The following is a 14975-nucleotide window of genomic DNA, read 5'->3' on the forward strand; positions in this document are numbered from 1 at the left end:
TTGAGTTAAAATGTAACTATGGCAAAGGATGTTATCCTTCTTGAAGGCCAAAACAGTTGTTAGCCAAACCCAGAAGTGAGTCACCAAAACTTCCCTTGTAGAAAATTACTTAAAATTATAATCTTAAATGTATTAGGATACCGATGCTAATCCTCCAAATATTTGAATTTCAGCAAATATTGATGGGTTCCATATTGCACACAAGTACCCATGTCAGTTGCAATGGAAAATCTAAAGATGTGATACATAAATTCGATTCTGCAAAGACAAGGAATACACATACGCCAGAAACTAAATAATGACAAAGATACATGCCTCCCATCGGTCCACAGGCAACACGAGGTCAGAGAAAAGTGTGTGTATGTGTGTGCGTGTGTGTGTGTGTGTGTGTCTATTCTTTGCCTCTTACCTTGTCTGTGATATTAGCAGAAACTCCAAGTCTCCCCTTTTTGCCCCTTCATATTTCCCCCCAAATCCTGAGTTCTTTAATAGGTATCGCACCCTTGAGACCTTGCTTACCCCAGAAGCTGTCAGATCTAGAGCAGATAAAGCACAACGTCCAAGCCAATCCCGCTTGGCAGAGGGTGAAGGGGCTGTATAGCAAGAGCCTGGGCTCCATGAAATACAGGATCTGTTTTCATCTCCGCGACAAGCAGGAAGTGAAATCTTCCTTCCCAAAGGAAGGAAGCTCGGTGGTTCAAGCTCAGTCCTCACTCCACTTGACAGGTGTGATCTTTGAACTCAGGCTGCGCCAGGTTTTATCCCCGCTCCCTCCTCAAGACTTCAGATAACAGTCATCACTTATATCCAACTTGTAAACTGAGAATATGAAGGCCTATGGTTTAGTTAGTAAATGAAATGAGATAAAATATTTACATCATCTGGCCCACAGAAAACACCCCCTTTATGTTGACTCATATTCTCCAAGCAACAAATCCCCGGTAGGACCATGTGGAGGAGATGAGTGTTCTCCTGCCAGTCCTACAGATTTGGGAAGACTTCAGTTTTGCATCATTCTTGTCTCACTCCACGGGACTCCTCTCCAGAGAGGCCTGCCCTGGCCACCCATCCAAAAGAAACTCGCTCTTAGTCACTCGCTGACGCATTTTGAGGATGCCCAATAGTCCCAGTTTGCCTGGAACCTGGGGGCTTCGCACGATGCAGGGCTGTCTGCGCTAAAACCAGGCAGGGCTGAGCGAGCCTGGAGAAGTTGGTGCCTTACCAGCATCCTGCTTTTTTTCCTCCTTTTTTTTTTTTAATTTTTAATGTTTATTTTTGAGAGAGAGAGAGAGAGAGACAGAATCTGAAACAGGCTCCAGGCTCTGAGCTCTCTGCCCAGAGCCCGATGCGGGGATCGAACCCACGGACCGTGAGATCATGACCTGAGCTCAACTGACTGAGCCACCCAGGTGCCCCTTTTCCTTCTTTTTTCATAGTCTTTGCCACTATCTGGACAGTTTACTTGTTTGTGTTCTCATTTCCTTCAGACTAAAACGTGAGGGGCGCCTGGGTGTCTCAGTCAGTTGGGCATCCAACTTCAGTTCAGGTCATTATCTCACAGTTCAGGATGAGTTCAAGCCCTACAACGGGCTCTGTGCTGACAGCTCAGCTTGGAGCTTGCTTCGGATTCTGCGTCTCCCTGTCTCTCTGCTCTTCCCCATTCACGCTGTCTCTCCTCTCTCAAAAATAAATAAATGTTTAAAAAAATGTGAGCCCCTTGAGAGCGGGGGCAGGATTCTATCCAAGTGCTTCACAGCTCTATTTGAATGCCCACAGAGCTACTTGGCACAGAGTAAGCACTAGCTAGCTATTTGTTGAAAGACTGAATGAACTGTTAATTGAGTGGCTGACTTGTTTTTTAAGATGCTCACCCTTTGGGTGGCTCAGTTGGTTAAGCGTCTGAGTTCCACTCAGGTTATGACCTTCTGGTCCCTGAGTTCGCTCAAGCCCCTGTGCTGACAGCTCAGAGCCTGGAACCTGCTTCAGATTCTGTGTCTCCCTCTCTCTACCGCTCCCCCCACCCCCAACTCATTCTCTTTCCCTCTCTCTCTTTCTTTCAAAAATAAATAAACATTAAAAAATTTAAAGAAAATTATCTATTTCCCAGGTTTGAACAACATAAATGCATTAGGAACCCAAAGTTTTGAATGACACCACAATTAACTTTTTAAAAAAAAGAATTTTAAAAAAGCATTTTGTATGGCCATAACGACTGAGTGAGCTGTAAGCCCTTGAACCTGTGTGGCAGTGAGAACTTCAGACAGCTGTGTTCCTTTTCTTCTGATCCCCAACAATATAATTAAAAAGGATTCACTGAAATGTAGACGTTTCTACCATTTACCCTGGAATGTTGGCTCTAGCCGATATAACCCAGTCTGTAAATACAGGATTAGCGTCTGTGAAGGGAAAGCTCTCCTTCTGTAAAACTGCATTCAAAAGAAAATCTCCACCTCTTTTTCCGTTATAGAAGCAGCAGCATGATTCGTTAGACCCATAATTACCTTCAATGTTCCACCAGGATCTAAGAGCTACAAAATGTGAAAACACAACCTGAGACCACATCTTTGGACTCCAGAATGAACCAGATACAGACGATGCCCTTCTCCTCACTATCAGTTTACTCTCTAAATGAGAAGACATAAAGTAGTTTCAGATTTAATTAAAGTAATTGACTGAATTGCATTTTGTGGTTGTGACGGTCATTAACACTCCTGACCTCTCTGTCACTTGGATGTGCCAGAGAATTCTTCCAATGGATATTTATTATGAATATTATCATCAATAAGCACCATCAACATATTAAAATTAATTCTAACTTCTTTCTGGAAGACTGAAAGCACAAGCACCACCCGTCCTAAATCATTTTTTTTATCGATTCAACGTGGCTAAGCCTCCGGCACAACTAATAGGGAATTTTATGCGTGTGTAGGCAAGTGTCTCTATATATAAAATATTTCATTTTATTTTATATCTAACTCTGGTTACAGTAATCACCTAACCATATTTTCCGGAGCCCTGGAGTCACTTGCTTCTTCCCAGCGCCGGCTGGGCCAGTCCTCACGCCGTCTTGTTTTATGTCCACGTGCATAGCTCAGCGACACATGGACGTTGGGGCTTATTTTGACGGCTTGCAAAGAGCTTCATAAAAGACAGGCTTTCGGGCATCAAAAGAACTTAGCCCACAGGTGTTCTGAGCTGAGCTAACCTGTATGTAGAGCAAACAATGAAGCTCTGGAATTTGAGCCTCTAAATTGTATCAGTTGAGCACCTGTCCTGAAGGAAGGAACACACCTTTCATTACATTACCCGCGGGCATGTCGGCTCCGGGTCCTATTCCTGCTCGCTAGCTGAGATGCTGCGGCTCCGGTGAGCACTGCCAAGGGCTTCAAGGTGAACGTCTTCAGAGACTATCTCCCTCTGTCCGTGCCATCCACAGCGATGTGCCTCTCCATACCTCTTTCTCTACTTCTCACTTAGTGAGTATCTATTATACGTCGGGCACTGTCCAAGATGTTCAATACAGCACTGCATCTCGTTTCTCCCAGCAACACCACAAGGCTTAGAAAGACCAAGTAATGGGGTGCCTGGGTGGCTCAGTCGGCTAAGCATCCGACTTCGGCTTAGGTCATGATCTCATGGTTCGTGGGTTCGAGCCCCGCATCGGGCTCCGTGCTGACAGCTCTGAGCCTGGAGCCTGCTTCCGATTCTGTGTCTCCCTCTCTCTTTGACCCTCCCCTGCTCATGCTGTCTCTCTCAGAAAGAAAAAAAGAAAAAAAAAAAAAGACTAAGTAATGCACCCAAGGTCCCATAAGACTAAGTGGAAGAATCAGGAGGCAGAGGCAGGTGTGCTGGGACCCCAGAATGCCTGTCCTGATCACCGGGCCATTTCTGATGCAGCTTACAGGTTACCCCATGCGCCTGGGGGGAGGGGGGTCTTCCATCCTTCTTCCTAGCCCCTCCTTTATGCCTTGGCTATTCCAGTTTCTTGTGGCTCCACCCTTAGCCCTCGTTCAGCCTTTCTTCCACGGCCCCAGTCATCAGCCACCAAGTTTAAAACCTGCCCGGCTCTTTCTCGTGCACAGCGAGCCTGGAGACTCAACTTGCGGCTCAAGTCTCCACTGTGGGGTTTCAGGGGCTGCCCCTGCGCTGCGTCTCCAGGACCCACCTAAGCGAGCCTCCTCTGCAGCGAGCCTCCTCCTCCAGCTTGACTCCAGCAGCAGCATCCATCCAGGCCTGGGTCCTGCAACCCCCCCTTTTTCTGCTCTTCCTCATCATCCGTCTGTCCACACCACCCCTCAGATTGCACCTCCTGTCTCTCAGATCTTTCCCACGATCTCTGTCAACAGCACAGTCTGGTGACCCTCAGCAGGGGGCAATTCTACCTCTCAGGGGGCATCAGTCTGGAGTTGTCACGACTTGGCAGGGGGGACGCTACTGACCTCCAGTGCGTGGAGCCCAGGGAGAGGGCTAACCATCGTCAGTGCCCAGGACAGCCCCCACAGTGAGGGTTACACAGTGCGAGATGTCGGTAGTGCTGAGGTTGAGAAAGCCCAGCTAGCCCAACCTGGCAGCCCATCTCTTACCCAAACCATTGTCGTGGCCCCTGACCATCTCTCCATACTCACTGGACCCCCCTCAGCCCATTCCCTACCGCATGCTGCCAGAAGGACCTTTTTAAAATGCAGATGCATTGCCTCCCCTTTAAAACCCACCCGTGGCTTCCCTTTGCAGATAAGATCCACACTTGACTTGGCCAAAAAGCCTGGCGTGTTTCATTACCCACCATCAAGACACTCTTTCCCTTCATCTCGGCTTTCTTCTCTTGCCTTTTCCTTTTCAGACTCCCTCAGCCTGTGTGCTTCCTACATCCCCCTCCTCCCTTTGCTCAGATCTTGACACAGAGGACTTCCCTGACTTCCCCAACTCTCCATCTCCACACCCTACTAGGATTATCTCTTATCGCGTGGCACTTAGATCCCTGGACATATTATATATTCCTTTGCCAACGTCTTTGTGTTCTACCTTCCCCTGCGAGCATTAAGCTCCCATTATAATAGCGATGTCTGTCTCTTGTTTACTGTTGTATCACAGCCGCCTATAACTGTGCCCAGCACACAGTAGGTGCTCAATAAACATTTGGGGAATGAAAAAATACATATGCCTAGATATTGCTGCTTTTTCTTAATTCCCATAAATGTACTATGTTAAAGATAAAAGGACCCTTGACATTTCCTTTTGCTAAACTATCATATCAGAGATGATCACATGCCGAGATTCAAGAGACACCACACCTAAAGCAAATAAAATGCTGATTTGGCCTAGCCACTGACTGACAGCTGTGGGTGCCCTGAACATCCGGGCCGTGCAGACCAGACAGGCAAGTCAGCCACAGGCAAGGACCAAACACCTCCTCCCACAATGCATAGCATTTGCAATGAACCAGATATCAGACGCACTGGGGGATGTCCTTGTTTGCTGATAAGATTTACTATTAATTACAATCCGGATGGACCAGAAAGTCCAGGGAGCCTGGCTGTTATAGCCATGGGCCTTCCATCTCTGGGCAGCAGACCAGGCAATGGGTGTACTTGACGTACCTTCCTCTGCCTTCGCAAAGAGAGAGGTGGCCTCTTCGGATGCCAGAATATCAGAGTATTGATAGAACAAATAGAGGAGAATTATTTTTATAGCCGTAGTAAATGAAGACAACGATGATGATTAGATTATGAATAGCTGACGTGCACTGACTGTTTACAGTCTGTCAGATACTGTACGTGGTCTCATTCAGTCTTCACAACAAGGAGTTTCACAGGTGAGAAAACTCAGACAAACTGAGGCTGAGCAACCTGCTTACCGCCAGGCGGCTGGTGAGCCGAAATGCAACTGGCATGGCTGTTTTATTCCAAAACTCGTGTGCTTTCATAATTGTGCCTTTTGATGTAGAAAGGAGACCACGAATCCTTCTGAGAGATTTCTGAGCTACTTTTGTAACTGTTAAGATGGAGAGAGTAACATGGGAAGCATAAAAGGGGACACTATGAGGCAGTAAATAAACACCAAATAACCCAGCCTAAAAGTGCTTTTAAAGTGAGCAAAAGAGCAATATCAGTCTGAGCTGAGATCATCACGGCAGGCTTCAGGAAGGCGGTGACCTTTGAGTTGGAAGTGCTTAGAAGGAGAGAGAGGATAATGAAGAGTTTGGCTGAAGGAGAAATGGCGTAAGGAAAGCCATGCCACGAGAAATTCAAAAGGCATATTTGGGGTTCGATAGACCAACCTGGCAAAAGGGAGAAGTTTAGCTAGAGTAGTGTTTCCCAAACCTTCAACATGCTTGGTATGCACAGGAAGGGATTTGATGTTCACTGTGCTTGGGAAATGTTAAGTTAAACAAAATTTTGCAGGACTTAGCAGAGCCTTTAGTGAGGTTAAGTGCATTGCGAATCCCAAGGACAGGATATAATTATAATGCTGGATTTGTTTTACCAATTTATTTGGTGGGCCCCCTCCCCATTTTACTACAGAGCACCAGGTAACATGCCATTGAACTGGCGGTCTGTGGAATCAGTTTGGGAAGTCCTATTGTGCCGACATCATGGATAACAGCTCGGGAGAGCCTGCCAGGGACCATTCCACGGAGGGCCTCACTGCTCTGTTAGGGAGGTCTGTAATTGTAGCATAAGGCTTCCAGACAGGGAGCAATTGTTTGGGAAGACTGGTCTAGCAGGAGAGGAGCACGTCGGACCCAGGACGATCAAAGAGACCGACTGTGTGGTCCGGTTGTGAGGTCATGAGGGTCCAAACTCAAGGAAATCATCTCTTGATCCATTTCCATTACTCCAGTTTCTTATCACAAATGCCCCCTTATATCCTCATCCATTTCCAGAGATTGTTCGAAAACCCATGGCCATGGGTGATGGAGAGAAATGGGGCATTTAGAGAACGCTGTCAGGAGGGTGACAGAGAACCTGTAGAAGCTAATCTGGTCATATCATTACTTTAAAACCCTTCATTAGGGATGCCTGAGTGGCTCAGTCGGTTAAGCATTTGACTTCGGCTCAGGTCATGATCTCACACTTTGTGAGTTCGAGCCCCGCGTCAGGTTCTGTGCTGACAGCTAGGAGCCTGGAGCCTGCTTTGGATTCTGTGTCTCCCCCTCTCTCTGTCCCTCCCCTGCTCATGCTCTTTGTCAATAATAAATAAACATTAAAAAATTTAAAAAAAATAAAAAATAAAACCCTTCATTAAAGCTCCTAATTTCTCTTAATATCCAAAATAAAATATTGCCCCTGGCCAACAAGGGCCTTTCTGCCTCTCCTCCATGTCTCATACTGTTCCCGCCTTTGCCCAAATTCCCAATGGGACAGCCCAGTGCCTTCCCTTCCCGAACCCTTCGTTTGATCGTCAGCCCTGAGAGGTCAGAAGCACATCTATTTTTACCCATCTCAGTGACCAGCACATAGTAGGGGCTCCATAAATTCTGTTAAGTGAGTAGATGGATGGACAGCTGACCGACCAGAATACATGTGCTGTGTTTGGAAATACCTTCCAGCAGATTCAACCAGCTTCCAGACCAAGCCCCCCAATATCCAGATTAACACGTTATAAAATAAAACCTCTCGAGTGTATATATAACTCTTTGTATTTGACTTTGTATCTCACGTGACCTCTCATGTTTCTGTGAGTCAGAGCCTCCACTGGCAAGGACTATATTTGTCATTTCTCCGCAGGCAGAAACCCAAACACCGCAATCCTTGATTGCTTTAGCCCTTTTCCTGTCCACCAATCGCCCCTCAGGAGGCATCATCTACCATCTTCTGCACACACACCTTTAAAACCATCTTGATTTCCCTTCCTGGCTGCTGACACTTGTTGAATTATGAAACAGCGCCATTTCTCTTCTGAATCCTTACCTTTTCTTGACCAAAATGTCAGGGGGAGTTTCAATCAAGACAGTCACAGCAGGCACCTGCCCCCACCCCCGCCCCAGCCCCGCTTCACCCTCCCGAGGAACCTTCTTTACTGGGTTGCTTATGTAGGCTAAACCACACCGTTTGTTTTCTATGTTTCAGAAGAACATTCGAGATACTCCAAGTCTTCCAGATTTAGCCCAAACTAGATTTTTCTTCCCATCTCCCATACTCTCAACAAGCGGACAGTTCAAGCTATCCTGAGTTGGAATGAGTTTTAGTGTCATTAATCAAGTATTATTTTATCCTTATTACTCTTGCCCCCTGACCAAACCCTTTTTACAACTTCTGGTGACTGCCTGAGCTGTTCACCTCTTGCTCTGACCAGCCAATCCAAAGTTTCAAATTGAGGAGGGCTCTTAGATACTGATTCGAAGTTTAAGGGGTGGGGGTCAGGTAACATTGGGGCATTTTATGCCACAAAGTAAGTTTTGTGGCATAAGACATATCTGGGGAGACCAATGGATGCTTTGCATCTCCTTCTGGAAAAAACGCTTTCCTCATTACAAAATGCCAGATAAGGGCGCCTGGGTGGGAGGCTTAGTCAGTTAGGTATCTGACTTCCGCTCCTGTCATGATCTCCTGGTTCATGGGTTCGAGCCCCATGTCGGGCTCTGTGCTGACAGCTCAGAGCCTGGAGCCTGCTTCACATTCTGTGTCTCCCTCTCTCTGCCCCTCCCCTGCTCAAGCTCTGTCTCTCAAAATAAATAAACATTAAAAAAAATTAATGCCAGATAAGCCCAGGACATTAAGGTTTTGCACACAGACCTGACCACCTTACTGGGCCTACAAACATTTCTCTGCAGTGTTTCCAGAGGGTATGCTGACCTGATGATTCAGCCCCAGGCACACCCAGGGTTCCTCACACCGCACCTCTTACAGCTTAGAAAATATTTCTCTCCATCCCTAGGCTAGCGTTTAAGCCAGAAGCGGGACAGGATTATCACAAAACACTTTGAGCTGGCTGAGCCACTCTCAGGCATGGTTTTTGAAGCTTTGTTCTGAGACCAGTCTAAAATGAATGACCGAGGGGAGCCTGGGTGGCTCAGTCGGTTGAGCGTCCGACTTCAGCTCAGGTAATGATCTCATGGTTCGTGGGTTCGAGCCCCGCATTGGGCTCTGTGCTGACAGCTCAGAGCCTGGAGACTGTTTCAGATTGTGTGTCTCCCTCTCTCTCTGACCCTTCCCTGCTCACACTCTCTCTCTCTCTCAGAAATAAATAAAACATTAAAAAAAGAATTTAAAATGAATGACCGATTTGGCCACCCTCTGTTTTCCCTTTGTCTCCAGAAACCCCAGGAATGTTCTCCGAGATGCCAGGAGGTAAATTAAAAGCCCCATTCATTTATGTGTGCTGCCCAACCAGGGTCAGTCAGCATCAACACCTATCTTTGGACATTGCCCAGATAAGCGATATTGGATCTAGTGACCTATCGGTAAATTGGAGGTGATGACCTAATTACACATGTGAGCCAGTGTAAGTCAGGAACAAACCTTCCTATTTCACTCCAAAATACCGTGAAACCCCTTCAGGGAGTCTAATGATTATACTGTAGGGGTTTGTATGAACCAACGAGGGTAAATAATTAGACTATATTGTTAATTAATGTTGCAGTGCCTGCTAGCACAAAGATATTTAAAATTATGATGGTACTGAAATAACAGTAAGTAGAGAAACAGTCTTGCTTTTGATGGAGCCAGGAAGAACAAAGACAGTTTTGTCAGACTGAGAAAAATACCCTGCAATTTTGGCAATCTTGTGTCAAAAGTTTCTAGCGTGTTTAAAGGAAGTTTTCAATTTAGAGAATGCTCTGTTTGCCAAAATGAATATTGGTCTTTATTACCAAAAATAAACCCAGAGAAAAATGAAAGGCAGGTACTGTATGTGCATTTCAACTTGGCGTGGCAGCAAAACTTTTTGTGATCATGTGAACTTTCTGGAAATAATAACAATTAACACAGATCTCATAATGGGCGCTATTTCAATTTTTGTTTCATTAAGCCGCATAAAAATATAGGCTCATGAAAAAGCCAGTTCAATTAAAGTGTGAACTTTTCATTATTTCTAACACATTCTACCTATTTTTAATTGATGGAAGTGTTATGTAGTTTGCCAACCCAAGAATTTTTCACACTTCTTTAATTCAAACCAGCTTGATTTTTGCAATTCAAATAGACAGGTTATTATTTGGCATTAACTGGAAATCAAATAAAGCAATAATAAAATTTATTAAATAGATCACAATGCATACATTAATTCCTAAAGAAATGTATTTTATACAATCAAAATACAGGAAATCCATTTTTGTTGAACCGTAGCTAATCCTCACAACTCTTTCATGAGGAAGATACTCATATTCTACAAAGATGATTTGACAAGTGAACAAATCCAAGCTTTAAAACATTATCTAGGGGCGCCTGGGTGGCTCAGTCGGTTGAGCGTCCGACTTTGGCTCCAGTCATGATCTCACAGTTCCTGGGTTCGAGCCCCGTGTTGGGCTCTGTGCTGACAGTTAGCTCAGAGCCCGGAGCCTGCTTCAGATTCTGTATTTCTCTCTCTCTCTCTGACCCTCTCTCTCTCTCTCAGAAAAAAATAAAACATTAAAAAATTAAAAAAAAAATAAAACATTATCTCACTTGCCCAAGGTTATATACCAAGTGCAAGGTCCATGATCCTAACACGGTAATCTGGCCACTTGTCATATCTTCTAAAGGCTAAAGATAATAAGCTCCTTGAACAAAGATTGTCTTTCTTTTTCTTTTTTTCTTTACATATTTATTTATATATTTGTTTGTTTGTTTGTTTGCTTGCTTGCTTGCTTGCTTGTTTTTCTCTATGCTCTGTTCCTAGACAAGGCGCCTATTAGTAAATCTAGTTAATGGCTTGTTGTTGGGTTTCTATTAAACACAGCCCTCTACAACCTGCATTTCTATACATTTACGGTCAAGCAACACTTAATGTTAATTACGGTGACCCCTAAAGACATGGCTAGATAATAATCATCCAAAGCATCATAGATAAAATTATGTCCGTGTATATCTTGAGCTCCAGATTAATATCTCCAGCTCTTGAATGAGTTCATAAACGCTCTCTGTTGGTCTTAGAAAAACCACAATTATATCCCATCCCAAAATGAATCGACTTTTTCATCTTCTACTCAAACTCTCTCTTCATTGCCTGAGCTTACCCACTAGATCCCAGGGAGTAACCCTCAAGTACGTTTCTTCATTTGCCCCCATTTGGTCACAGAGTATCCATTCCACCTGCTAATTGCCTTTCAATTCCATTCCCTCCTTTACAACTTCAGTGCCTTGATTCTGACCCTTATTTTCTTTTGCCCAGAAGATTTTAACAACTTGGTTACAGGTCACCTTCCCGGGTGCCCCAAGTTTCTAAAACAGAAGCCATTCACTTCTTGAAGACTGCTGACAGCTGCTCCTGCCTTAAAAAAGTATTTGCCACTGTGAGATCCATGGTACCCTGAAAGCAATCCGAATAGGGAAAGACAAAAATAGGTTTAAGACAAGCTCTTGGAAATGTATAAGGCAGAATCATATATCAAAAGCCCTGAGAAGTCCTGCAGGAAAGAACCCCAACCAACAGCCTACTCCAGTGTTCCCTACATTTTTTTTGGCCTTAAAACCCCCTGTTTTCATAGACAATGCCAATTAACATATCAAGGAACGAGTGTTCTTCTAAGCATAGCTTGAGAAAATACCATCTTACCACATAAATTCACTGTGGCGCCAGCTCATCTCCATTATTCACCACCTTCCTCAACCAATTACGTTCAGGGCCATTTCTGAGGGAATCACACCCTCATTTTGTCAAGTTAAACATGAAGCCCCTACAAAACAAAATGTATTTCCTCCAATTTTTCCATCTGAAGACCTCTTACCAACAACTTCAAGACCCAGCTCAAATGTTAGCACTTCTCTTAACACTCTGCTCAAGTCATTCTTCTGTGCTGTTCCTCTATGAATCTTCGTTCTAATACTGCATGCATTCATTCACAGGCTCACCTTTTCTTAGGCCCTTTAAAATTTGCTTCCAGAGAATCTAACATATCATAGAAACTCACCAAATGTTGATTGCAGGTATATTTCACTGTATTCTAATTCAATACCTTAGAGATAGCAGGCGTCAATGCATATTTGTCATAAAATTTCTCAAGACCGGTCAAATCAACTTGAAAGAACACTCAGTCTGGAGGGGTTACAGCTGAGATAAAGGGATTTTATCTCCTACAGGAGGGGTACCAAAGGCCCTGCTCTAACTCAAGAGGCTAGATTCAGTCATCTCATCTACCTAGCTGTGTGGTTATTCCCCCATGCGCCCAACCTCCTGAGCAACCTCTGCATCTGTACCTCACTAGGAGAGGACAGCCTTCTCCAAAAGAGGAAGAGATATACTGCTCAGCCCTAGATATCACTAATCAGTGGAAGGCACCAGTGTGCACAAGGCACAGTGTTGGACGCCCATGGAATGCACGTCCTTGCCCAGAAGTATATGGTACCCAAAGGCTCCAAGAGTTAGGGTAACTTCCTTACTGCTCACTGGCAGGACACGATCCACTGAGAAACAATCTGGCTCTGCATGGCTCTGAGGAAGTGGATTTCCAAAGAGTTGCATCAAATCCTTTTAGACGATGAGGCAGATCTGTCAATGACTCTGCCCCTTCCCAGCTGGACATGTTATTTCACTTCTTCACCCAGCCTTATCCTCATCTGTCAGATGAGTCGGCATTTGAAACCATTTAACACCTTGCTCGGCACATACGGGGCAATCAATAAGCATATATCATATTTGATTCTGCTTCTCCTGGATTTTGCAGTTTATAGAAATAAAAAGAGGATCCACTTACATGAAATTAATAACCAGCTCAAAACTCTGTTACTCAGTGTACTAGGGACAGATCTGTTTGTCTCTGTCATTCTCCATGTTAAATTAAAATTAAAATATACTCTTAAAAAAAAGAAAAGAAAAAGCCCTCCTAATTCAGCAGAACAGCACTCAGAAGTATGCATCTGAAGCCACACATTTTGGTGCTGGCTCAATTGACTGTCCAAAGTTTAGAAATTTGAGCCCACAGTGTCTTTAAGATAAGGTCCGGATACAACCCGTGCATGGATGGCGTGGTTCTGTCATAGGAGAGTTAGAATTCTGGTTGGAATCTCACAGAACATAAATGTTTCTATTGTAAGGTTGGGACCTTTCAAATGATGTCCCATTATTTTGTGATGGAGTCAGATGCATGAAGCAATTTAAACAAGTGAGGCAGGGAACACGCCACAGCCTGCACTGGGGACTGGACCAAGTCACACACAAAGAAGACCTGAGCCACTGGGGGGATCGGGGCCCCAGCTCGTAGGAGTGTGCGTGCTCCCAGTGTTGGAGTTAATGAGGCCATTGGTTCCCTCCTTTTCATTTCCAGAGATTATCATGATCAATTTGCATGATGATTATGGAAAAAAATTAAAACACTATTCCCAAAGATCACCTTAATAAAGGCCTTTGAGACACAGAGCTTCCTGGAGGAGAAGGCTATCTTTTTCTCTGAAAGAGGGAATGGCACTTAACATGAGCTACAGTCTAGTTCAGTGAAGCGACAGTGACTTCCTACCCCCCCTCCCTATTTTTCTTTTTTATTCATCGCATCTTACACCTCAATTAGACCCCTCTCCCTTAAGAGCATGTAACGAATTTAATACAAATTCAGAGGGAAATAAAAAGAGCGGGGGGAGGGGCGCATCAGAATAAAGACAAGAAAAGAATATGAATCAGCAGAATTCTCTTGTGGTTGAAAAGCCATTTGCTCCTCCTTTCAGTGACGGGTCCTAAATTTTCGAGATTCAAACTAGAAAGATAATTTTTCCTTTGATACTTCAAGCCTGATTAAGAGATAGACTTCTACAGTGACTCCTCTCTGTCCTTAGGAGCCACAAAGCTGTCCTTAGTACCTCACGAAAGGCAAGTGTCTCATATACAGAGTGATTCCTTTTTGGGTTCAGTTCTTACCCTGTTCCTGTCTTTCACATGAAAGGATCTTGCTTTTTCCTTCGAAGGAGACTTGCCTTTCCTGCTCCATAGAGAAAGCATTTAACCCCCTTGGCGACTGGCTTGGAGGTTGAAACTTATGAAAACAGTCTGATCCCACTTCTGCTCTGATGGAATCTCTTGTTTGTAGATAGTCGTGGGCAAAAGCCCAGGTGATGAAGGGGGAAACATGCCCAATGAAGAAGGTCTACTTTCTTAGCCTTGTTCCTTGTAGTGTCGCTACAGGACAAAATAGATGACAAAACAGGACAAGATAAAAATGCAAAACAGAAGTCTATGTAGCCCTTCTGTCTATTACAGATTTTACTTTTAGCATCCGACCCATCCTTATAGAATTTGTGCCAAGAAAAGTAGTTAAGCCAACCTATATCTCTATATATCTATATCTCTATATCACAACTAACTTTCCCTGCAAGTCATTCTCAATTTCTCTATCTCATCCCCCTTACCTCACGGTGGGGAATCCCATGGGTGTAAAGACATTCATACCCTTTCTTAATAATTCATGTTACTCTAGATCCATGCTTTTCCCTAATGCATGCTACTGCTGATCCCCTGTCATTCATGGTCACCAAGAGACCACCTGTAACAGTGTATGTCCAGCAAACCCAGAAAGAATGAAATAAAGTAAAATCTTGGTTTGTGGGCATAGTTCATTCTGGAAACATGCTCAGAAGCCAAAGCACTCATGTGACAAAGCAAATTTCAAGAGCCATTGGCTCAGTTGCAGTCACATGACATTCGGCATCACATACTACTCGTATTACGAGACAGTGCTTGTTTATCAAGTTAAATTTATTAGAAATGTTTTCCCGTCTTGCAGAACACTCACAGAACAAGGTTTTACTGTATTCTATTCTTTCTCAAGATGGACTCTGAGGGGGCGCCTAGGTGGCTCAGTTGGTTAAGCAACTGACTTCAGCTCAAGTCATGATGTCACAGTCTGTGGG

The 14975-nt window shown here is 44.3% G+C and overlaps 1 protein-coding gene across 1 annotated transcript in view; it reads right to left on the reverse strand.

Annotated features, from left to right (window-relative positions):
- Positions 1-10180: 10180 nt before the first annotated feature.
- Positions 10181-14975, reverse strand: part of LOC144230171 (uncharacterized) — a 106817-nt gene continuing 102022 nt past the window's right edge. The window contains exon 5 of the mRNA XM_077762366.1: positions 10181-14244. Coding sequence (XP_077618492.1) covers positions 14103-14244 — 142 coding nt within the window. The 3' untranslated portion in view covers positions 10181-14102. The remainder of the gene's footprint in view (positions 14245-14975) is intronic.

This window comes from Crocuta crocuta, unplaced genomic scaffold (assembly GCF_008692635.1).
Source record: "Crocuta crocuta isolate KB4526 unplaced genomic scaffold, BGI_CrCroc_1.0 scaffold93, whole genome shotgun sequence".
NCBI classification, from domain to species: domain Eukaryota; kingdom Metazoa; phylum Chordata; class Mammalia; order Carnivora; family Hyaenidae; genus Crocuta; species Crocuta crocuta.